General features: G+C 43.4%; 2 protein-coding genes across 2 annotated transcripts; both read right to left on the reverse strand.

Moving 5' to 3' along the window:
* Positions 1 to 659: 659 nt before the first annotated feature.
* Positions 660 to 5,073, reverse strand: LOC130129765 (inositol monophosphatase 1-like). The gene is made up of 9 exons (XM_056299400.1): positions 4,916 to 5,073; positions 3,722 to 3,856; positions 3,308 to 3,441; positions 3,074 to 3,178; positions 2,792 to 2,837; positions 2,563 to 2,671; positions 2,348 to 2,456; positions 1,289 to 1,440; positions 660 to 1,120 (listed from the first exon to the last, which is right to left on the reverse strand). Exons 2-9 carry the CDS (start codon positions 3,782 to 3,784, stop codon positions 996 to 998), a joined length of 843 nt encoding a protein of 280 aa, XP_056155375.1. The 5' UTR covers positions 3,785 to 3,856; positions 4,916 to 5,073; the 3' UTR covers positions 660 to 995.
* Positions 5,074 to 7,143: 2,070 nt separating this feature from the next.
* On the reverse strand, positions 7,144 to 25,970 carry LOC130129796 (inositol monophosphatase 1-like). Its single transcript, XM_056299447.1, has 8 exons — positions 25,859 to 25,970; positions 25,282 to 25,415; positions 23,630 to 23,734; positions 23,315 to 23,360; positions 11,079 to 11,187; positions 10,616 to 10,724; positions 9,567 to 9,718; positions 7,144 to 9,302 (listed from the first exon to the last, which is right to left on the reverse strand). The coding sequence occupies exons 1-8, from the start codon at positions 25,919 to 25,921 to the stop codon at positions 9,184 to 9,186; spliced, it is 837 nt and encodes a 278-aa protein (XP_056155422.1). The 5' UTR covers positions 25,922 to 25,970; the 3' UTR covers positions 7,144 to 9,183.
* Between the last annotated feature and the right edge of the window lie 595 nt (positions 25,971 to 26,565).

The following is a 26,565-nucleotide window of genomic DNA, read 5'->3' on the forward strand; positions in this document are numbered from 1 at the left end:
AACTATACTGCGAGTTCAGCGACCAAAGTAAACAAGGGCAGCTCGAAACGTATGAAAGCCATTGCTGAGAGATCACTGCCCTCTAGTGGCCGTTTGGTTAAATAATCACGACGCTTGCATGCAACCGCTGAGTGGGTCTTAAAAGCAAATAGTAGTAATCTTAGCTGTCTCAGTATTAATTATATGATGCTTGGCAGGACTGCGGTTTGTGAATCTCGACCTCGAGTTAGCGAGAACTGCTGCGTCTTAATGAGGGTAATCTTGCTGGTGGAATGTGTCTGCCATTAAGGCAATTACACATTAAACTAATGTGAAATGGGCAAAGAAATAGTTGATTACCTGATTGGATTGCCAGTCAAAGCAACCATGCCTTCATTAAATCTGTTGCTCTTAAGAGTCTATTTTTGGTTATAATGGTGTGGCAGGGTTGGAAATTGTGTCAGACGACAGAAACACTAATATTTCGGTTGTATTTACATGCCGCATAAGCTGCGTAGCTAGTTAGCTATGAGCACACACACAAGGACATATGTAATTGCATAAGCACACACCTTGAGCTTTCCATAATTGGTAATTGACTTGAAGTGATTTTCTTTAATTAAAAATTATCACCGATGTCCTCTGAAACACACTCAGTATGTAAATTGGAACAACGACGGTGACGGTACAGTAACTTTATTCAGACAATACAGGGCATTCAATTGCTTTATCTCATGTTCAATTAGTATGGTTGTGGAAATAACATACAAGAAATTTTGGCTTAAAAAAAGAGAGCTGTAATCCAACATTAAGCATTGAGGATAATGATGTCATTTAAGTTATATGTGGTTTATTCCATATCTGAATGAATATTGACTTCAGCTACTGCTGTACTCTCTTGGATGTACACCATTATAAACACAGAATTATCTTGAAAATGTAAAAATGCCACCTATAATGCAAAAAAAAATGTGCTTCAATGATCTAATTCAATGTAACCGGGTAGACAAATCCTCTCATTTCTTCTTTGGAGCATCATCCCTCTCCGCTTCAAATATGTCAATTTCCTTGATGATTCGATCGGCAATAGTTTTGTTGTTTGCTGAAACCATCCTCCGAGACATAAGGTCAAAAGGCCCACCTGCATCGAGACAAGGAAAATCTATTACGGTGAGGGACTAAGTATATATGGATGAAGCGCATATATGCACCCGCATCACAGTAGGGAAACCATCCAATATCAAAGTGGCACAGCATATAATTTTTTTATAGGGTTATAATTCTGTGAGAATTTCAAAGCACTACACACCATCGACATCGAGTAACACCCCTCCAGCTTCTGTGACTATAACGGCTCCGGCGGCAATATCCCAGCAATGGATCCCAATCTCAAAGAAGGCCTCCACAGCTCCAGACGCAACCAGGCACATGTTAGTGGCCGCTGTCCCTGAGCCACGCAGCCTATATCGAGAGACAGAGAGCGAAATGAGAATAAACATATCGATTCGACAGATCGATATATTGAACGGCCAACAATTTCGGGGCTTCCGGTGTAGCCGCTGGCCGCGCGCTTCCGGTTGCTATGAAGACTTCCCGTCATTGTTTACAGTCGGATTAGCAATTTGAGACGACGCCTACGACCGGATTGTTTCACAAGCTGTCGACACGAGTCAAACGTTTCGCCACATTATACACAAACTTCGACACTTTTTGTAGGTGTTTTAAGTCCAGACGACATTGCGGCCTACGCTTCCGCCTCTTCCGCTCCTCCAGCGGATTTACCGACATGCAACCAAAGCATGTCCCCGCCTACTCAAACGTGATTGGTCAATACTCAGAATAAAGCGGAAACCAGTACGCTGGGCAAGTAAATCTTTTTTGACATTTATTGCCATGGACATATTTTTATTCATTTTTGGGGGGGTCTTCATGGATCTTTATTATATAATGTCCTTCAACAAGGCAAGGCAAGTTTCCGTGGTCATAAATTGCGCCGCTGCAATAAACAGGAAGTAGGAAAGTGTCAAGACGGTGATGGACGCTGCCAGGAGATATTTGAAAAAAAAGTTTTTTTTAATCTGGAAACGATCAAGACGTTGCACTGCAGGAAGGATCTGCATGAACTCAGACCGGGTCTGGGATATAAACTGGACAATGTCGTGATTGAGATCAGTTTGGGTGTACGAAGTTCTTACATTTCAGTAGGTGGCGGTAATGCACATTTTGGATGCCAACCGCCAATAAAACCCAACAAGAAGATTAAGAAACCAGCTTCAACCAACGCTTCAGATACCAAAATCTTGTCCCATGCCTACTAGAATCTGTTGAGAGAGATTACCAAACTGTAGAAGCAAGCGGGATCACTCACCCGTGCACAGGGATGCAGAGGATCTTCTGCATGGTGGAGAAGATCTTGGTAACTCTTTCTTTATCCCTGTTAGATCCAAGCTCACTGATGATCATAGACTTCTTGATCTCTGCCACAACAACATATGTTTTAACCTCAACATGTTGTCATGGGTGAGGTGGGGTGTCTAACATTATACAGCAACACACACACACACCACAGCATCTCATGACTACCTGTCACATCAGAAACCTGCAGTCTTTCTCCATCACAGAAAGCTCCCTTTCCCTTCCTTCCTGTGTACATCTTGTCTTCTAAGCAGCTATACACCACACCGAACTCCAGCTGAAAACACAAATATTGCTCTTTGAACATCGTGTCCCAGGGATGTGGTCTGATACACAGGACACAGATCTGTCACTTTGTATTGACAGCAAACTTTCATCGGAGTGGATTTTGACATACCGCTTTATTTACAGCAAACCCAATAGACACTGCCACAAAAGGGAACCTGTGAGTGAGTATAGTTTCACACAAACGTCAGAACGTGTTGCAGATATGAATAAATGGACAATATAATGCTAGACATCAAATAGAGACTGGTAGCTTCAAAAAGCAACGCTTCAATCAGAGAGGTGTCCTGCTGAAGGTTTTTACAACAGTACACTTAACCCTAGGCCGCGTCTGAGCGGATTTTAATGTGAAATTCAAAATGTTCGTGTTAAATCACTGCTTAGGAGATGTTACCCGTGCACGAAGTTTGTGGTGCCATCCACAGGGTCTATGATCCATGTAGGGTTGTCAGTCAATATACACGGCAGGCCAGCTGCTACGGACTCCTCCCCAATGAAGCTGGATCATAGAGAAACCAAGGGATCGGGGGTACTTCAGCAAACAACTGTGCTTTTGTGTGTGTGCGTGTGTGTGTGTGTGTGTGTGTGTGTGTGTGTGTGTGTGTGTGTGCAGGTGCAGGAGTCTAACCTGTGATTGGGGAACTTTTCTTTAACGGAGCTGATGATGATTTTCTCCACCCTCTGGTCCGTCTGCGTGACGAGATCCACCGATGAGCTCTTCGTCATAACCTTCACCTCATTCTGCAGAGCGTTCCTAATTACCTGCCCACATAGAGCATTGCTGGTAAGTTTCTTTTGCCAGCGTCTTCCCATTGGAATAAAGTATCCGATATACAGAACTAACACGTGAATTATACAAAAAAAAAACAGACAAAGACAGACAGACAGGTAGCTGGGTAGATACCAAATTTCAGGAACTTGTCATGACAGGCCTCAGGCAGCCTTAAGTCTGTAAATTCTCTGACAGTCGGCCCGCAGGCATTAGAAATGTTAAGTCAGATGAGCGGAAGCACATGTCTGTAAAACCTTGTCTGTGACTCACCTCCCCAGCTTTCCGGGCGACAGCAACAGCATGGTCGAATGATTCCTGCCATGGGTCAGCCATGTCTCTCGGTTTGTTTTTGGGGGGTTTTTTTTTTGGTCTCTTCTCTCTCTGAGTTACTCTCTAACGAGATGCCTGTGTCAAATGAGAGCCTGTTAAGATTGCAGCAATGGTTTGAGAAGTGTATACAGATGTTCATAAAACCACTGAGGAAATCCCGATCACGAGTTAAACCTGGAAACACCAGAAAGCGTCACTTGCAAAATAGAAACAAATAACACAGTTTGACCTGAAATCAAGAAGATATGGCGTGAGCTGAAGATGCTTTTGAACAGAGGAACAGAAGATGCAACATCGAACAGCGTGCAGCTGAACAAGTATATATCCTCGACGCAAAAGTCGATGGTGAGATCACGCAAAAGATATTTGGAAACCTGCATGCTGAACACACCTCTTGCACAACTGCACGGATTACCTTAGTGCTGTTGCCACCCGTCTCTGGCAGCACCAGGAAACAAAGCTTTTAACATTTAAAGTGTTTCAACTCTTGAAATTAGAAATACACTTTCAATAAAAAAGCATCATTATTGTGTTTTCCCCCTTTCTTTCTGTTTTCCTGACATATTGATAGTCAGCTTTGCATCTTCAAAACGTACCCAGGTGTCGTGTTCAGTTGTATCGCGGTCAAAAAGCTGCAAGTACTTAAGTCATTTCAGGAGCAGTAATATAACAGAGGTTTAGAAAGCTGTTGGGGGGGGGGGCGTTTGAGGACAAGACAAGGCCCACCCCGCCTGGATCCAGTTAAACTAGCACATAGTGTACCAGTCTGTGATGGACGGGCGGCCTGTCCATGGTGTCTCCCCGCCTGCCGCCCAATGACTGCTGGGATAGGCTCCAGCATCCCCCCAACCCTGAGTGGGATATGAGGCTTGGATAATGGATGGAGTGGATGGGTGGTGTACTAGTTAGCACAGCATCAGTACAGTCTGTACTTTCACATGTTGCTTGTCTTGAGTGGAGTCCATCCAGCCTGTAGCACCTCAGGAGGGCGTCCCACTTCTCTCACACAACCAGACACTGCACTGCCATGCAACTGCACCAACTTTTCACCGTGGTGATCATGCATATGAACTGTCCGCACATTATCATACCATCATTGCATTTTTCAATCCCATCTTAAAATAAACATCATACCTTGGAAGAATTTGGTGGGTTTGCCGAAGATACGCAGCGAGCCTCGGTGCTGCCTTCTCAGGGTAATCCTCAAGTAAAAGTTTCTTGCAAAAGAGAAGCCGTAAGAGCTGGTATGAGATTTAGACTGGGAAAAGTACTAGCACCGCCTTCACAGATTTCCTCATAGCCCAACCAAAGGGGGGGGGGGGCAGTGTTCTCATAAAACCAGACTTGCAACAACATGATGCTGAACAGACAGTGCCTGAAAGTACCAGCAGCCAAATCTGTGGAAAAGTCTCACGGGCTTCCTATTGTTTGAAACAATTTACTCAACACACCCCTTTACTGTGTGTTCTCCGCATACTGTACAACCAGACACCTAGTCATTTGTCAAGTTTTACTAACAAACTCATTCAAATGACAAAATCGAGGCGACTTCTCATCCGTACACTAAAATTATTGGAGGTTTTGAGACGAAAGAGAGCAGAGTTTCAGCGAGTCTTCGTTTTACCAGGGGAATTTGGTGCATTGGCATGCCAAAGTCTACGTTTCCTGTTTCCTGACAGACTCCCTGTTATTGAGGTTTTTTTATCTCATGCCCCTTTGTTCATTTTCCGATGGAAAAGATTTTGAAATGTCCCTTGGCGAATTATTGTTCAGTAGATTTTTGTGTGCATGCTTGCCTATTTACGTCCGGTTGCGAGGGAGCTTGCAAAAAGCGTTGACAAAAATCACATGGGCAGGTTGAAAGATGTACTTTATAAAGACGGCTTTCATCGGTGTCACTTCGAAGCGTTTGACTATATTTATACAGTAAGTATATTTACCACCACCCCTCATCACCCCCCCCCCTCTTGAAGGGGGATGGGGGCAGGAATAAGAATTCAGAATCAGATGAAGGAAATTTGTCTCGACGGGGGGTGCTCACACAGATCATGACCACAAAAAAAAACATGTATAAAATAGTCCATGAAAGGTAAAAGTATTAGAAACATAAAAGAAATTAAATAAAAGGACATTTGAATTCATATTGGGACATATTGGTTGAACTGCATTCAAAGGCCTGTCTCTACATGAGTTTGGGTTCATTCAAGTGATACTGGTGGGTGGTAAGACAGCACGACATCATTGTCCTCTAAAACCTAATCATAGCACCTTTCAGGCCCACACCCACCCTGTTTTTAGATTGCACATCTACTTCATGTTTTCCGGTGCCTCCTTCAGGACAAGTAGGCACTTGCCCTACTTGATGGCAGCTTGATGAAGCTTCATCAAGTAGGCAGCCCTACTTGATGAAGATGGCATCGCTTACCATCTTCAGTGGGACGATGGCGGCACAAATTCAGGTTTGCGGCAGCCTCACCCAGTATCGTCCATACAGTGTCTTTGTCCACGTCTGCATCTAAGTTTGTGTGCTCGTTTGATGGCTGGGAGAGCTGGCGTTGGATCAGCTGGGGGAGTCTGGTCTGCGGCATCCTGTGGGCCCAGGGACCACGGCCCTGCCTGGAGCTGTGCCCCGAAGATGAAACACCGCGGGCGGTCTGCCAGGACGTGGAAGCGGGGCAGGCTAAGCTAACTGCTAGCACATGCAGACCGGCAGTTCCCAGCCATCCTGGCTGGCGTTCACGCTCTTGGACAGTGATTTTTGTTTGTTTGTTTTTTTGTTGTTTAGTTTAGATATATGTGTTAGTTTGAATATATATTTTCTTGTAGCTCTTGGATGTGTTTTTGTCTTTGTGTTGCACTGCTGTGGGCTGGGGACAAAGTGTTTCTTTCTCAGTCGTTACCGAGTGCTGTTATTCGTTGCACAATATATACTAATTTAGGGTTGTGCCATACTGTGCACAAAATCCTCAAACAAATATATGCCCACTAACTCACAGGCAACGCCAACGGCTGAGTCACCTTCATTATTCAAAAAACCTTGCCAAATAATGAAAAAAAAAACCTAAAAGCTTTAGTGTAATGCACAAGATTGTCCAGCTATTGCAGCAAATACTAGTGTTAAAATGCAGTGTGTCATAGTTTTATACGTTCATACAGGCATTCTGACAAAGCGTACATAAGCTTCTTGGAACAAGTTAAAGCAAAGCTTAAGGAAGGTCCAGGGTGGATCTTCTAACCAGCAAGGTTTGGATATGGAAAAAAAAACAATGGCAGTGTCAAAACATGCCACGTACTGAAAGCAAGAATGTATGCATTCAGCAAAGTGGAAAATTAACACACCTCCATGCCAGATCAGATCAGATTGCAAACCTTTAATGCTCTCTTCTGGGAATGTGGATCATTGCATTACATACACACAGAAACACTAGAAGCAAACAATGGAAACCATGTGAAAGAGGATGATCATAAGGAACGCATTGTTTGCTGGGGAGTTTTACTATTGTGATTTGTCTTTCCTGCCTATATGCTGTTAGAGACATTCCTTATGATGATGAGGTAACAGAAAGGAGAAGTTGAATAACTGTATGGTTGGGACCGGTTCAGACAAGACCTTCAGTATTGCCACACCTTACATAAGTCAACGGTTTGCATGTTGAAACACCTACAGCTCTGCCTCGACCATCCGATTACTGTCCTATAATATAGTAGGTATTTGGATAAACACTGCATCTCATGGTCGTAAAGCACAACTTTAAACTCTCAAAAGTGACCTCATTAAATAGAAGCTGATGAAGAAGAGCTTCACTGAACTGTCAAAAGTATTGTGTCGAGAATTTCTCTGCTGAAATTTGACGCTAGAGCTCAGCTACGCATTTTCTTGGTTGCCCTGCATGCCTTGTGCAGCTTGCATGTTCAAGCTAATGCATGTTTCTCACCAATTTTTTTTGACCAGGAAATTGCACATTAAAATTGTGTCATTTTACTTTACGTGATTGCTGCTTCCCCATTAATAGACCAACACCGTAAAAAAAAAACAATGTGGCACATGAACATTTATCAAGAGTGTTGATGAAATACCGTTTGAGATTTTAGGAACTCACGAGCACTGTGTGAATCCTAGTGACAGGCTCCTGAGAACTGAGGCGTTACTCTACGGAGTGCATATATCTATTCCTATTTAAGTGCAAAAGGTATTAACGTTTCAAGAATTTGTACTTTCTCCTCCAGCTCAGGAAGTTCAACCTGCCTCAGGAACTGCTGATTCAGTTCTACACTGCAATAATCCAGTCTGCCCCCTGCACATCCATCACTGTCTGGTTTGGTTCGGCCACCAAACAGGACAGGGACAGACTACAACAGACAGTTAGGTCTGCAGAGAAACTCACTGGTGCCAACCTGCCCTCTACTCAGGGCTTATACACCTCCAGACTCAGGAAACGGGCAAGCAACATCACCGCAGACCCATCAAACCATGGTCACAACCTGTTCCAACTCCTTCCCTCTGGTAGGCGCTACAGAGCACTGTACCCCAAAACAACCAGATACAAAAACAGTTTCTTTCCAGGGGCTGTCATTCAAATGAACATTTAACACTGCCAAATAAATCCAACCATTTTCTATAAACTGTACTGTACATTGTACGCATACTGGTACGCTCTGTCATGTCCATCTACCTCAGGCATGTGTGTAAGTAACCTGCTAACATCTATTTCACCATCTGATATATTCTCTGCACTATTGCACTTTATCACCTCTTATTTCGCCTGTATATAATCAATCCTTGTGTATATATCTGAAGATTGTTGTGTTGTTATTCTATGTTAAGTACACTGAGAGAGCCACGAAACCGCAGTCAAATTCCATGTATGTGCAAACCTACATGGCCAATAAACATGATTCTGAATTTTCCTTAAAAAATTCTGGTTAATGTAATGTCATATAATTCACAAATAAGTACCAACGACCTGCTGGACCATAAAGAGAGGATGACACTTGGTCAAATCTGAATACTGCTGTATTTCAGTGCTGCTATAAAATAGTCTTAAAGTGCAAGGCCTGAGCCAAGGGCATTTTCCTTCATCTGCGGATGGTCTTTCGTAGTGCAGTGCCGTTAATGACGGCACTGCACTCTTTACCACAAAAATGTGCGCAAATGCCTCCTTGACCATCGTCTGGCCGCTTTGTCAGAATAAGCACAGCGGGGGAAAAAAAAGCCTTTGAGCGCTAATTGAAAAATTACACCAGTGAGCAACATGGGAGGAAAACAAAAATCCACTTGGGTCTTTTTTTTTCAGAGCTGCAATGAGTATATCGCTTGTTCCTAAGGCAAAGACACAATCCTGACTATTTTAAAAGAAAGCTCTGTGTAACAAGTGGGAGGGTTGGTGGCGAGCGGCAGGGAACTAGCCCTCTGTGTCGTCTCTCTCACAGGGGAACTCGGTAATCTCCCTGGCAATGCGTTCTGCTATTGTTCTGCTACTGGCGATGATGAGCCTCCGAGACATCAGATCAAAGGGTCCTCCTGGGTAAATAAAAAAGAAAGGATTACGTTGCTACGCCGGTTTAATCTTAACCGGTATAATTAGCATGCTCATTAGGACACTGATTCTAGAGCGATACAACGCGACTCAACATCGACGACAAAAACAACAACAATGCATGCTTAGAAAGCGGTACAACAATACCTGCCGCTGGCCTGCTCCCCCCCCCCCCCCATGTCTGACAATGTCCCGTATTTGAAAAGCTCCCCTCTGTAAAACCAATAGTCTTTGTCTCAGTGACTCACCTGAGATATCCATTATAACTCCCCCAGCCTCAGTGATGATAGCTGCCCCTCCAGCCATGTCCCAGCAGTGGATGCCCATGTGGTAATAGGCATCAGCCGCCCCACTAGCCACCAGACACATGTTCACTGCTGCGCTGCCGGGCGATCGGATACTGTGGAGGGTGGACATTTATTCGGTGCTGGCTTTGAATTCCAATTATCCTACATTTTGTTATTCAATTAGTCTGGTGACAGAAAAGATGACAATTTTGGGGAGTGACTAACCGTTTTAGTCACTTATCAACTAATAATACCAAATGTTTGCTAGTTACAGCTTCACAAATACTGGTAAGATTTGCTCATCTGGGCGTCCGGGTGGCGTGGTGGCCGGTTCGAATCCCCGTGTTACCTCCGGCTTGGTCGGGTGTCCCCACAGACACAATCGGCCGTGTCTGCGGGTGGGAAGGCGGATGTGGGTATGTGTCCTGGTCGCTGCACTAGCGCCTCCTCTGGTCGGTCGGGGTGCCTGTTCAGGGGCTGGAATTGGGGGAAATAGTGTGATCCTTCCACACACTATGTCCCCCTGGCGAAACTCCTCACCGTCAGGTGAAAGGACGTGGCTGGTAACTCCACATGTATCGGAGGAGGCATGTAGCAGTCTGCAGCCCTCCCCGGATCGGCAGAGGAGGTGGAGCAGCAACCGAACAGCTCGGAAGAGTGGGGTAATTGGCCAGGTACAATTGGGGAGAAAAAGGGGCAAAAAAACAAATAAAAAAAAGATTTGCTTGTCTTTCTGTGATTCATATCAATATAAAATGAACACCTTGGTTTTTTTTTTGTTTTTTGGCTGCTGGTCTGACTGAGTAAACAGTTATAAGATGCTGGCCATTTGTCATTAATTTTGACATTTATAGACTAATTTATTAATCAGTCAATCAAAAAAAATAATTGCTGGATTGCTCAATAATGAAAATGAAGCAGCGCTGTACACAAACCACTATCATCTTCCATATGAATACCTGTATGTTGTGTGTGGGTGTGTGTGTGTGTGTGTGTGTGTGTGCCGTTACCCGTGCACTGGGATGGTGAGGATAGTGTTAATGTTGGCCATCATTATTTTGAAGTGCTCAGGATCCTTCTTAAAGCCCATCTCTGTCAGCACCAGGGACTTGGTAATATCTAGTAATTGAGAGAGAGAGAGAGAGAGAGAGAGAGAGAGAGAGAGAGAGAGAGAGAGAGAGAGAGAGAGAGAGAGAGAGAGAGAGAGAAAGAGAGAGAGAGAGAAATATTCAAATAAATGACAACCAGCTCTCCCCCTTTTTAGGGTACGCAGTCACTTAATCAACATCTCCTTGGGTGATTTATGACTACTGACTCCAAAGTAATACTCAGTCACTGTGTGGACCTGTTATTGGTTAAGTCAGACAAATGAGACGCTTGGTGCATATTAATGGCAAATGGCTCCACCTAGTGGATCTCATTACAAACACACTGGAGCTTGAAACGATTACAATCAATATGCAATTTGCTAACCTTCTTGCCCGGACACTTTGATAGGAGCTCCGTTGCAGAAGGCTCCTTGGCCTTTTCGTGCTGTGTACATTTTGTCCTCAATGCAGCTGTAGACTATCCCAAACACTATCTGAGAGCAAGGTACAAGACAGAGAGACAAAATTTATTTGCTGTGGTGCGGAGGGATATGGTCATGGTTAAAGGTGAATAAAATGTCAGCCATACATCATAGGCCTATCATTTACAAACAGCAAACACCACTTCTCATCCATCAATGTGAAAATAAGATGCGTTTACTATATGCGTAAAATAGCTATCTGACTGGGGAAACGTTTTACCACATTTATGATTTACATTTATGTACACATTATATGACCTTGTTGAACCCCGCAGCGAGGGCTTATCTTGATGTCGTTTAAGGAAGGAGGGGGTGTAGTGGTATATAACTGTCAAGCACTTTGAGATTATCTCTGACAATGAAAAGTGCTATACAAATAAAATGCATTATTTAACATACACCAATCAGCCAAAACATTAAAAACCACCTGAGGCCACTGCCATCAGGGAATACCGTCATCATGAAGGGGTGTACTTGGTCTGCAAAAATGTTTAGGTAGGCGGTACGTGTCAAAGTAACACCCACATGAATGCCAGGACCCAAGGTTTCCCAGCAGAATACTGCCCAGAGTATCACACTGCCTCCGCCGGCTTGCCTTCTTCCCATAGTGCATCCTGGTGGCACCTCTTCCCCAGGTAAACGATGCACACATACCCGGCCGTCCACACGATGTAGAGGAAAATACGATTCATCAGACCAGGCCACCTTCTTCCATTGCTCAGCGGTCCAGTCCTGATGCTCACGTGCCCATTGTAGGGCGCTTTCGGCGGTGGACAAGGGTCATCATGGGCACCCTGACCGGTCTGCGGCTACACAGCAAGCTGCGATGCACTGTATTCTGACACCTGTCTATCATAGCCAGTAGGGCTGTGCAAAAAAAAAAAAAAATCGATACAGCTCAGTGTTGCAATATTTTTTCACAATACTTTATCGATTTTCCAGCCCCTTGTATCGATACATTAAAAGAATGTATTCATGTATTAAACAGGTTTAAAATGTGCTTAAATATGGAGAAACTACATGAGATGGAGAAGATGGCTACACCACTAAAGTTGACCAACCTACCGAGTGGGTGAGCTCCGCAGTGCGTAATGGGAAGATAAGATTCTGCATTGATCCAAACGATTTAAGTATAAAGTTCCTCCCGATGCTCGAGGGCATCGGGAGGAACCGTCAGCGTGATGGATGATATTCTCATAGCATCTCCCACAGTGGAGGAGCACGATGCAATCCTGCACAGAGTAGTCGAGAGAGCAACGAGTTACAGTCTGAGGCTCAACTTCAACAAACGTCACATTCGTCAAGCAGCAGTGCCGTATGTGGTACATCTAATAATGGAGGATGGACTGAAACCAGACCCAGCGAAAGTTGAGAAAGTACGGTGCATGTCGCCGCCAACAGACAAAGATGGTGTCCGCCGCTTTTTGGGCTTTGTAACATACCTGTCAACGTTCATAACAAACCTCGGTGAAGAGGATGCTCCGCTGCGTCAGCTCCTCAAGAGCGATGTGGAGTTTGCATGGCAGCCAGCTTCTCAGCACAGCAGCGAGCTTTTGACAAACTCAAGGAGTTGTGCACGCATCCTCCAGTGCTGAAGTTTTTCGACCCCGCAAAGCCTGTCGAAGTATACTGTGATGCCAGCAGCAGTGGACTAGGAGCGGTTTTGCTGCAGGACAGTCACCCCGTTGCCTTCTCATCCAGGTCACTGACTGACGCAGAAATGCGCAAATTGAAAAGGAGATGCTCTCCATTGTGCGTGCCTGCGCCAAGTTTCACAACTACATATTTGGAATGCATGTCACAGTATACAATGACCACAAGCCTCTCGAAGATATCTTTTTAAAAAATCACTGCTGTCTACCCCCATGCGCATCCAGAGAATGTGTCTTCGATTACAATGGTATGATTTAACAGTCAAGTACAGGAGAGGAAAAGACATGGAGCTGCCTGACACGCTGTCCAGAGCACAGCTTCCAGAGAGCACGCCTAAGATGGATGGCCTAGAGTGTGTCTCCATGCTCAACTTTGTTGCAGTTAGCGACCAGAAGTACACAGAACTGCAGGAGCACACACAAGAAGAGCTAAGCTGTCTCCAACAGACAATTCAGCATGGCTGGCCAGAACACAGACGGGAAGTGCCAATTCCTATTCAGCCATATTGGGACTCGAGAAGCCAGCTTGTGTTATCTGATGGAGTTGTATACTGTAACGTGCATGGATAAGTAGACACGCTGGCCGCTGGCTGGCGGGTTTGACCCTTTAGTGGAGCGGTTAGCGATGTCTCCTGCGGTGCGGGCGATACGGGTTCGCTTCCCGGCCACGGCAGTTCATGTGGTCGCGTTGTCCCCCGAATTCGCTACAATACAAAGGACTACGTATAATAGTGCCCCCCACCATGCAAGAGCACATGCTAAGGCTTATACACCAATCTCACTTAGGGATGGTGAAGAGTAAACAGCAAGCCCGTGAAGCGCTATACTGGCCAGGCATGAGTGCTGAAATTGAAGTGTGCCGATTTCCAAAAATAAACTGCCCAGACAACCACTCAAGCCAACAGAAACGCCAGAGCTGCCATTTGAGGAGGGCATCACATCTGTTTTGGTTTCAAGGCAAACAGTATATCCTCCTAGTGGATCACTACTCGAAATTTATTGAAGTAAATGAACTGAAAGACATGCGCAGTCGCACCATTATAGAGACTTAAAGTTCAGTTCAGCAGGCATAGCATTCCTGCCACTCTACAGACAGACAACAGTCCGCAGTATTCCTCGGAGGAATTTATAGATTTGTGTAAGAGTTGTGGTATTTCACATACAACATCTTCACCACACACGCCACACTCAAATGGTGAAGCAGAGCGTGCAGTGCAAACTGTGAAAAGGCATTGGAGTAAAGCACCAGACAAACACCTCGCACTGTTGGACTACAGAACTACGCCACTTGAGTCAGTTAGGCCTGTCGCCGGCTCAACTGCTCATGGGCAGGAGGCCACGTAATAAGCTGCCTACTGCTCGTGTGCTACTCGCACCAACAGCCTATAACCCTCTCAAAGTAGAGCATCTGCTGGACATCCAAAAGTTCTACTATGACTGCAAGAGAGCAGGCAAACTTCGTGTTGCCCTTAAGCCTGGGGAATGAAGTTTGGAAGCAACCCTATCCTGGCAACCACAAATGGTCTCCGGGAATTGTAGTTAAACCACACAGTGCTCCGCGGTCCTATGTTGTGGACTGTGGAAACAAGGAGTACCGCCGCAACAGCCAACCCCTCCGCAAAAGCACCGCAGTTGCCAACCGTCCACGCCACTGGGTTCGGGATGAACCTTGGACTGAACTATCAGATCCGCCAACTGAGAAGGAGCCACAACCTCCAGCTCTTCCTGAACTGCCACACTCACCACCTAAAATACCTCTGAGCCCCACTCAAGCCCAGCCAGCTGAACAGTGTAGTATAGCTGATTAGACAGAGTTGATGAGATATCGCGAGAACGAGGATCGAGAACGACAGAACTGAGATGGTGGATCAAAAGTGAATTCTCTGATTTGAACTGGAATATATGTTATTAAAGCAAGTTAAAAGAACCAAGGACTACTTCTTTAAACAACACAACATTTATGACAACGAGGATGATCATTTGCTAATTTGCAACGAACTCAAAGGCAAGGAAGGATGACACGGAATTCATGTTCACTTCACCAGGAAAATGCAAGTTTGGAACTGCTAGCAAAGTAAGCTAGGCTAGGATAATTTAGCATTCGATAGGACTAGGTCAAATCAAGGGTTACAGTCATAAAGTTACAGTCGATGAGAAGGTCCCACCTGTAGCTCAGGTTTTAAGGAGAGTCCCTTATCCAATGATAGAAGCTGTAAACCAGGAACTAGACAAAATGTTTGACCAAGGAATAATAAAGGAAGTGAATGAAGGATCAGAATGGGTTTCCAATATTCTAATCGTCCCAAAGAAAGACACCAAAGAAGTGAGGCTGTGCGTAGAGCTTGGGAAAGTTAATCGTGCTGTGATCAGAGAAAGACATCCAGTACCAACTGTTGATAGCATCTTACAAGCAGTGCAGGGAGCAAAAGTGTTTGCCAAATTGGATGCACGTAAAGGATTTTGGCAGTGTGAGTTAGCCCCTGAATCAAGACACATGACCACGTTCGTCACACACACAGGGTGCTACCGTTTCAGAAAAGTCCCGTTTGGATTGTCGAGCGCACCTGAAGCCTATCAGCAGCCTATGGACTCATTGTTATGTGGAATGCCCGGTACTGTCTCTTACATGGATGATGTGGTTGTCTTTGCTGAAGATGACAAGCAACTTGAACAGAGACTGAGACAAGTGTTCCAGAGATTCATGGACAGAGGTCTAACCCTGAAGAGACAAGTGCATATTCGGATTACAACAGATTGAGATACTTGGACATGTGATTATGGCCGAAGGAATAAAACCAGACCCAAGGAAGGTCGAGGCAGTTTGTAAAGCACCAAGACCAGAGAATGTGTAGTTACTCCGCTCATTCCTAGGCACCTGCAGATTTCTGATGAAGTTCATACCGAACTACGCAAACCTATCGGAACCACTATAGAAGCTGACTACAAAAGGACAGGAATGGGAGTGGACCACAGAAACAGAAAAGTAATTCCAAGCAATGAAAGAAGCATTGGTAAGTAAGTGAGCCATGTCTAGCATACTTCAAGCTAGATGCACCAACAGTAGTCGTTAGTGATGCGAGCCCAGTAGGACTAGGAGCGGTCTTGTTACAAACCCAATCAGATGGACAGAACAAGCCAGTGGCCTATGCGAGCCGTTCATTGATGCCAACAGAACGCCGCTATTCTCAGATAGAGCGTGAAGCTCTTGGTTGCGTTTGGGCAGTGGAACATTTTAGAACATACCTGGGGGTGGGGTGGGGGTGGGTAAAAGTTTATACTGCAAACAGACCCCAAACCCCTCATTTACATGTTCAACCCAGAGAAAGCAACACTGTTACCACCACGAATACAGACACTTGGCTTGAGACTACAACCATATGACTATAAGATCGAACACATAGTAGTAAAATCCAATGTGGTGGATTCATTATCACGACTTCCCTTACCAGAGACAGAGGATAATGGGTATGTGGAAACATATGTGGACAGAGTGCTTTCAGTGACTATGCATGATGTGCAAGCAATAACACTTAAGGACATTAAACAGGCAATGACTAAGGATGAAACACTCAAACAGTTGAAGACAAGTGTGGAGACAGGAAAATGGTCAAACCCAGTCCCGGAGGAATTACAGCCGTGCAACAGATGTGCAGGAGAGTTAAGTACACACGAAGGACTTATACTCAGAGGACACCGGATTGTGTTACCAAAAGCAATGGTGAAACAAGCACTGAGAATCGCACACGAGACACACCAAGGAGTGGTATGTACAAAACAATATCTGAGGAGCAAGTTCTGTTGGCCTAGCATGGACTTAGATGTTGAGAGACTGATTAGAAACTGTTCCGTCTGTGTGCTCAACCAGCCGCTACATGGAGATCAACCCCTCCAACCACTTGAACTACCACCCAGGCCTTGGACAAAAATAGGTATTGAGCTTGTAGGTCCATCCAGAACATCTACATATTGACTGCAATAGTCTATTACATTTCATTTCCAGAGGCAGTTCTTATATCTGACATATCTTCAGCCACTGTCATTACAGAACTGACCAAGATATTTGCACGATTTGGATACCCTCTAGAGGCCATTACAGATAATGGCAAGCAGTTCGTAGGACAACTTTTTGAGTCATTCCTTAGATCACGTGGAATCAAACACATTAGTGCATCGCCTTACTATCCAAAGTCGAATGGCAACATCGAGAGATTTCACAGGTATCCAAAGAAAGCCTTCAGAGCAGGCAAATATGAATGAAAGACATGGAAAGAGGAACGTCCAAAAATCCTAATGGCATCAACGCCACACAGAGCATCAGGAGAAACACCAGCCATTCTGATGTTTGGACGAGACATCCGCACAAAGTTTCCAGACCTGAAGAAGGAAGGCGAGAAACCAAAAGAACGGGAGAAAAAAGACATCAGAAACCATCACAGAGAATACAAAACCAAAATGAAGCAGTATGCTGACCAGACAAGCCGAGCAAAGGCACACAACTGCAAAGTTGGTGACATAGTGTACTTAGCCAGCATGGAGAATGGAAAGGTAGATTCCATATTCAGAGACACTCGCTATGTGCTGCTGAGAAACACAGCAGACAACTCATTCGAACTGGTCAACACAGAAGATGGATCAAAGGTCAGCAGGAATGTTAAACATCTTCGCCACACTCTTGTGGTAATGGATTTTGATGTTTCAGAGCCAGCAGAGGCTCAAATGGACACTGAAGCTTTGGACAAGCAATGTGCTCAGAGCACGCCAGCAGTCGAAATCCCACCTGAACCTGACTCTGCACCTGTTCCTGAAAAGCAGGTTGTTACTACCAAAAGGGGCAGTGTTATCAGAAAACCAGTACATTATAGAGACACTTAGAGAGAAAAAAAGGCATTAGCCTACTGTTTGTTATTTTTATGTTCAACTGAAAATATGGATGATTTCATTTGATGATTTGACAGGACATTCAGAAACGATATTGAAGTTTTGTTTATGATTCGAAGAATGGTGTAAACACGTTATATTTGTTATGTGACAACACTAAGTTGTGTTAGACAGTCATGTGATTTATGTTAGAACAAATAGAAAGAAACCTTTTATGTCAAAGTAAGACTTTAATTCTAAACAAGGGGAGGGATGTAGTATAGCTGATTAGACAGAGTTGATTAGATATCGCGAGAACGAGAGGATCGAGAACGAGAGGAAACTTAAGATAGTAGATCAAAAGTGAATGCTGATTTGAACTGGAATATGTTATTAAAGCAAGTTAAAAAAAAAACAAGGACCACTTCTTTGAACAACACAACAAACAGCTTACTACTAGGGGGGCAGAGTTGTGAAGCCTCCTGATAGACTGAATCTATAAGTGTTTGAGTCTGAGTTTAGTTTGATGTTTGAGCTGTTTCTCACCTTGAGAAAGTGGGGCGCTGATAAACAGTTATTTTATTGTTATTTTATTGTTATTGTTTGTAGAATCACATTTAGATTTAAACAGGTATTTTGTTTATTACATAAGGTAAGTTCAATGAACGTTTATTTTTGTTTAAGAGGGGAGATGTAACATAGTGTAGTTGCCTTCCGTAGCTGCGATCTGTTCTGTCCCTACACAGCACCCGTAGCTCTGTTCCCATTGCCGAATAAACAAGCAGGCTTCCGACCGAGACGCGAGTCCCGTTTTAAATACATTACAATGCCTACAAGCTTCCACCAACCTCAGCTCGTGCACAGAAGATTACAGAGTTGGCGATGCTTGTTATTTGTAAAGATTTGCACCCATTTAGCGTAGTTGAAAACCCCGGCTTCAAACATATGGTAAACACTATGCAGCCGTGCTGTGTGATCTCAACTCGCCGTCACATGACGGATACAGCAGTGCCCACGCTTTAGGAAGAGGTGAAGAAAACTACACCTCTTACCTCTGCAGAGAGGTGCGTCTCCTTCGCGACGTCGCGATCGCAACAAGTAACGCAAATTCAGCCAACCCCCGTGAATTCTGCACAACCTTGCAATTTTGTCCAATCGCCGCAACTCTTCCGCAAATTTGTCCAATCATCGTAGTTTCCCGCGAGTTTCGCCAATCACAGCAATCCCCCTAGGTTGTTTGCATATGACGTCACGAACTACGGATGGAGGGCAGGAAGTGATTTGCCACATAGGAAGCGCTATCGCAAACTTTCGAAATACCTATTATGTTTGGCGTCATTAACTGAGAAACCACAAGTTGTTGTTCATGAGGGGGAAAGAAAATGCAATAAATTGACCGAAAACGCAGGAGAAAAAATGGCTTGCGAACCGTCGTCTGCGGTCGGGAGGAGCGGAGTCGGATAACGCGCGTGTGCAGTGACCACTTTGTCAAAAAAAAAAAATCCCTCTTCATAACATAAGGACCAGGCCCAATATATCTCACTTTCTGTTTATACCTTTCTCTCATAATATCGCCTAAACTAGCAGAGCTCGGGCTAAACTAGCTCCATCTCGTCCATTCTGATTTCCACTTCCGGCCCTCCATCTATTCTCGCGAGTCACCAGAATCACGTGACTGGGAACACTTCCTTGTTTCTGGTCGTGGGTTGTGAAGCTGCATGCGCCACGAACATCTCTCATTTACCAACTATAATTCCTGCCAAACACCCTGCAAAGCACTTGATTCAACTCCTTTGGATAACCATGACCTGGATGAATGAGAACATTCACAGACACACCATGCAAGGCAATTCCCCGATGTTCTGCACGAAAGCGGGGATAAACTGGTTTGCACCACGTGCAACGTTGTGGTGGAACACAAACGAAAATCATCGATTGACAAACACTTTTGTACCGCACAACACCCCGGGAATGGATGACATGCGTGGACAACAGACAAGACAAATCGCCATGACAGAGGCTGTTGCATCCAGATCCATTGCAAAAGCAGGAAGAATCACTGTGAGTTAGATTCAGTATGCATGGTTAGTGGTGAGGTTCTGTGCACTTCAACTTTTAAAATCCTGTTTGCTGCTTTGGGGAAAACCCCCTAGGTGCATTTCTTTATTTGCAAATAAAGCACATTTTGTTAGAATGTTTGTAACCCTGAGCCTTTTTTTGTTGTTGGTAAGGTTACTTATAACACTCAAAACAGTGCGGTTTTATTCTCACTGGAACAAGTTGCCTTCGATTTTTAATGAATTTTACAACAACAAAAAATGCGGCTATTTTTCCATTTTCACTTGCTTCCGCAACGTCATTGCAAAAAAATCGCAACACATCGCAATTTTTTCAAAGAAAAGCTGCCGCGAAATCGGGCATTTTAGGCCGCAACAATCTCAAAAAGCCCCGCGAAATCCTGGAGGGACTCAGTTCAGTGTCACGTCAGAGAGGCCTACAGTTGCTCCGCTGAAGACAGGCCAGACGGGACGGTCAAAACACTTAATACTTAGAATGTAACCATTTAAGAGTTAATATCAAAGTATAGCGGACACTTGCAAATAACTTTGGAGTTGGACCACAGTATGTTAATGTTTGCAGTTTATTTACAGCATACTGACTAATTCAGTTTTATGACTTCTGTTCATAAGAATACTTAATATGCACTTTATTTTATGTTATGGCATCATCATTGCAGTTGAATTCCGTGTTTTTTGTGATACAACAAGAATACTTAATATGCACAATTTATTTTCATGATATGGAATGTCTTAGGTGACACAAAAATACTTGATATGCACACTATTCATATGATGTTATGGCATCTACATTTCATTTCAGTGCATTCAGTGACACAGTGTGCATTGTGCAATGCAGCAATACCGTTCTAATTGGAATAGAAATGTTTAATGAAATAGTTTTGACTCAATTTGTCCACTGAGTTATCAAAATATGTTATATAAATATTAGACTACCCAGACAGTACACAGCAAGTTGTATTTTCAACTGTATTTTTACATGTTCAGCAAATTATGTAGAGTATTGCAATATATTGCAATATGTTTCATATCGTGATACAATCGTATCGTGCCCCTGTATCATGGGTCACGATACTGTCTGGGTATAATATCACAGGGGTAAGAAGTTGAGAACTTTTCTAGTCCTACCCCCTTATACTATTCATGCATTGATACTAGAAAATGAAAATTCAGTTTACAGTCGTCAGTGTCCATGATATCTATCTCAGTTGACTCAAACATATCAACCCATTTGGACCACAAAAAAAACCCAGTAACTGGTCTATTTCATAACCGTTCAATATTTTGTTTCTGAAGAGTATTTCTAGTTCAGATAAAGTACCACAATTTTTCAGCTCATCACTGCAGTTATTCCACAAACCAACTTCCTTGGTTGTTTGGTGGTTTTTTGAATATACAGGTTCCTCACAAATTGTGTTCAATTTCTATTGTTATACAATTTCAGTAGCTTTTCCTTAAATGTGTCTATACAAGATCCAGGTTTTCTATCTACTCAGCTTTAGAATATTTTCTGATTTCTCCATCTCCATTTCTACTGTAATGCATTCCATGATATTGTCCAAGACAAATTACACATTCCTGAGAGATTTACATTTATAATTTTCATCGACGTATAGTGCAACTCCCCCACCTTTGGTTTGTGTCCTGTTAATGAAAAACAATTGTATCCCTCAATCTCGACCTTGTCTGTCTGTTCTTCGCTAAGCCAAGTCTCAAAGTATTGCAATTACTGTGAATTTCTATTCGTTTTCTTAAGTAGTGATTGATCTTTGAAAAGTTTGAAGTAAGGCTCCTGCTATTGAAATGAATTATTGATATTGCTCCATCCATTTTTACATTTCTTTTGAACTGGTGTTCTGTGTAGCATTCACAATGTATGTGTTCTTGTAGAAATTGTTCTCAGGGTCTATATCATTTTCAGTGTCTTGTGATTTATATTCAGTAATTTTTAAAGTTTTCAAGTCCAGTTTTTGATATTCTGTGGATGAGTGATTTCTGTCCAAACTTGACAGAGGTGTGTTTATTGCATTCAGTTACCTTATGTTGATCTTCACATTTTCATACTGTGACCTTGTTGTGATTGCTCTCCCAGGTTTCATACATCAAACTTATCATGTCCTGTATGATAAGCACTTTAGCCACTTCTGGTGTTGATCCATTCAGCCCACTGTCCATGTCACCTGGATCTTGCTGTCCCTTTATTATGCATAGTCTCCTTGCAATGTCCACATTTTTCTTGTTGGAGTGTTCATTTAAGTACATGTCAGACCTCTTTCATTTCCATCCTTGTTTGAGATGCTCCTGCTTTTTCTTCGTGTTGAAGCAGATAATTATAGCTGGTGTTGTGCTTTTGTTTTGCTGGGCAGGGGGTGACAAGCCTCGATGTCACTGCTGTCAACAGAAAAGCCCTACCTTTCCAGGAAACTAATGACCTGATGTTCCAGCGATTCCCTCTCGGCCTGGGAGGCATCGGCCCTGCTCCAGTCGGCGTTGTCCTCAGAGGCCACTGCCGTGTAGGTTCGATGTCTGGTCTTTATCCCAGTGATAATCAGATCATTTATCTGCGAGTACTTTTTGAGGTTGGCCACTTGGTTCTCCAAGGATGTGATTTTTCCAACATTTTCCACGTTTCGTTTCTTGAGTGACTGGACTTCGCCCATCAGCTCCAAGATCCTCTTTTGTTGAGTGGCGACTGTTGCCATATCGGTCAACAAGAAGTCGATAGATTTCTTAATCTCCTCAACCGCTTCTTTTTTTTTTTTTGTGGGCATTTTCCACCTTTATTGGATAGTGATAGTCAAGAGAGAGAGAGAGAGAGAAAGGCAGGGGAGAGAAAGGGGATGACATGCAGCAAAGCGCCCGGGCCGGATTCAAACTCAGGCCGTTGCAGTAAGGACTCAGTCTTTACCGCAGCAGCCTTATGTGGTATGCGCTCTACCAGGTGAGCCACTGGGGCGCCCCCCTCAACTTCTTCTTTAAGGATAGTGGCTTTCTTTGGCCCCATTTTGCTCTGAAACTTGATTCGGAAATAAAATCTTTTAAAGATTAATCTAGCGGAGTTGCTGAAGCACCGATTTTAGGCAGCCATCCTGGTCTTCGTTTCCGGAAGGAGATCCAACAAAAGAGCTATTCTGTGGGATCAGACCTTTGCTCCCCATGCACATCAATGAGCCTTGGGCATCCATGACCCTGTTGCCAGTTCACAGGTTGTCCTTTCTTGGACCACTTTTAGTAGGTACTACCCACTACATATGAGGAACAGCCCACAAAGACCTGCAGTTTTGGAGATGTCATCTAGCCATCACAATTTGGCCCTTGTCAAAGTCACTCATCCTTATGCTTGCCCATTTTTCCTGCTTCCAACACATCAACTTCAAGAACTGACTGTTCACATGCTGCCTTATATATCCCACCCCTTGAGATAATCAATATTATTCACTTATCTGTCAGTGGTTTTTATGTTTTGGCTGATCAGTGTACATATGTTCAGTATATACAAACCTGCATGCACAAACACATACACAAAGAGATGTTGAATAACCAATAACCTACCATTTTCTCTACAGTGAAGCCAATTGATACTGACACAAAAGGGAACCTGGAACAAGTGAAAAAACAAAATGCTTAAAAGAGTAATTTAGTGAACTCCTAGAGGATTTGTGCACAGAGGAATCAATTTCTATAAGCAGTGCTTTTTCATCTTGGTAGGCTAATTATCCTTGACAGTGAGGTCACTCCATGAGAAGCTCATTAGAAGACAAAAATAGAGCCAAGAAGCTACAAAATCAACTCAGTTCTACAATGGGTTATATAACAGCTACTGTATAAGCACAGTCTTTAAAATGTGAAGCTAACTAGCTGCAGTACCTGTGAACAAAGTTGGTTGTCCCATCAATGGGATCTATGATCCAGGTAGGGTTGTCGGTTAGGATGCTGCGGGCACCAGCTGCGACAGACTCCTCCCCTATGAAACTACAGAAAAGTGGCATACTCAGTATTATGGAGAAGGAAATATATAAATGCCTTTTTTAATGTATGTAATTCTATAAGCTCAATGTTGTGATTGCAGCTACTCTCCAATCCTCTGTGAATAGTACACATGGTATTTGTAATTTTAGTTAATGGTCACATCACTCTGCATATGAAACTGATTGTTGGTTGCGGTCATTATACAGCTGTGCTGTTTATAAGGGTGGGGATCCCTGCAGTCAGTTGAGACTGAAAAAGTCAGATGATTGATGAAACTTCTCCCAATAAATGTGTCCCGATGAACTGATTCAACTTTCTGGTATATCTGTAAGCTCAAGTTTATTTTTTTGTGCATGGCTCTTTTGCAATCTATATTATCTATTAGGGATGCACGAAAGTCAATTTTCTTCCAAGTCAGCTAGTTGGGAGGTTGTCTGAGCCAATAGTCATGGGAGCCTATTTTAAGCTGTACTTTTCCCAGACCCGCTTGCTTTGGTGAAGATTGTTGTCTTGGCCTGCACACATTCCTAATAAAGAAATTATGTATAAAAATTGGTACATATTTAATGTTTTATTTGCCCCATAATGTGGTCACTGCAAGTAATGCTTACTAACAAGCATAACACACAAACATAAGCATTTCCCTCTCGAAAAGTGATCAAAGAAGGTTGAATCAGTTCATCTGGATACAACGTTTATTGACAAATATGTTTCATCACATTCATGAGTGATGAAACATATTTGTCAATAAACATATCCAGATTAACTAATTCAACCTTCCTGAGAAGCCTCCAGCTTCGGAGCTGCTGCAGTTGGAGTCTATTGACCTTCCTTGATTTTCTTAACTGGATTATTGAGCATGCATCAAGACACTCTCAAAAAGTGTCTGTGAATGTTCTCGTTCATCCAGGTCATGGTTATCCAAAGGAGTTGAATCAAGTGCAACTGGACTTGGTATATATCTCAAAAAGTGATGTCACAAAATTGAGGTGGGACAAATCTACATATAATTGGCTGAAATACTTAATTTTAATCTAACGATTTAAGATAAACTAGTTGGATCCATCCAGAATATTATTAGAAATAGAAAAAAGAAAGCCAAAAAAAAAAAACCCCAATAGTTGACTATTCGGACCCATCCCTATTATCTGTCTTTAGATTGCACACTGAACATTTATTTATCGTTAAGTGTTCATGAAATGACACCAATTCCACAGGCTTCACTGAGAGGTAATGAACTGAACCTAAGCCTGGCCATGAGCATAAACCCACACTTATTAGCAACAGACAGACGCCTCAGGCTATGTTAACTAGAGCTGTAGATTTAAAATCTAAAGGAGATTAAGATGAGAAGACCTACTCTAAAAAGTAAGCCAAGAAAAGGCAATGCCAAGAAAGAAGTAACGGAAACACTCGTAAATCCACTTTTAAACAAACTGCTGGCAGGTATTCGGTTCTTTTCAGTTGGGTATTCATCAATGAGTGCTTCATGATGGAATGCGAGAGTGCCTATTTTTCTCTCCCTGTTTGATGGTGATGAGGTTCAGTACCTGTGTGAGGGGTACTTTTCCCTGATTGAGGCTATAATGAGTTGTTCCACTTTCTGGTCCGTCTCTGTCACCAAGTCAACCGGAGAGCTCTTCTGCATGATGGTAATGTCCTTCGCCATCGCCTCACGAATTATCTGTCAGATGCACAACCAGGTCATTTATGGAAATGAGCGGGGTTGTTTGTCGTTCTGATTATTCTAATGTATTTAGAAGTTTGCCGACAAAGCCAAGTCAAAGTCAGAGTAAGATCTAGATGCATTACCGCAATTGCAATATCTGGTACAACTTTTTTGTTTTTTTAATCCTCAAAATCAAATCAGTTGTAAAATATTTGAACACTTAAATTGTCCATCCATCCATTATCCAAACCGCTTATCCTGCTCTCAGGGTGTCACACGACAACATTAACTCACTGTTGGTGACAACACTGACAATAAAGTACATAACCATCCAAAGAGCCTTTCTCAATGACACAGAGAGTACTTAATCTTTGCACTTAAGCTTTCTCTTATGCCACATTTCAACACAAAAATAATGCCAGACGATTCTCTACAATACAATCATAGCGTCACCTTACTTTTCCTGCGCGTTTAGTGACCTCCACACAGTGGTCCATGCACTCCTGCCAAGGATCCGTCATGTTTGGAGAGCGGAAGATTTGGGAACGTCCCCAGATGAACAGACAGTACACACTCCTGTCAAAAGACACAAACAAAAAAAGGAAACAAGATTCTTACACCCGCACCGACTGTAGTTCAGCCACAGCCGTTAGGGCTCGGAACAGCCGATAACTAATGTAAACGAGCTAGCAACCGTAGATGGCTCTTAGACGACAAGCAAGTATCAGCCGTTATTACTGATGACAACTAAAACGAATAAGTATAAATGTATACGGTAGGCAAACTTGTGTTGGCCATTATAACCATACACTTACTTCCACCACTGTGTACGGCTGAATCGGTTTTGTACTTTGTGTTGTCCCCTTCTAATTTGAGCGCGACCAGCTTCTTCTTCAGCGAGGTTTAATGGCGGTTGCCATCCATAAACGTCGCATTACTGCCACCTTCTGGACCGTAGGAACGTCACAACGCTATTTACGTCGTCCACCCAGAGTGATCCCATTCACGACATTGTCCACTCTATAATCCAGATCCAATTGTCTTGAGTTGACGCAAATCCTTCCCGCAGTGTAATATCTAGATTTTCTCAAGATGTGTCCACAAGGTTCAAATGTCTCCTGGCAGCGTCCAGCACCATCTTGATTCTTTCCGACTTCCCCTTTAT

The sequence above is a fragment of the Lampris incognitus genome, chromosome 19, assembly GCF_029633865.1.
Source record: "Lampris incognitus isolate fLamInc1 chromosome 19, fLamInc1.hap2, whole genome shotgun sequence".
Lineage (NCBI taxonomy): Eukaryota > Metazoa > Chordata > Actinopteri > Lampriformes > Lampridae > Lampris > Lampris incognitus.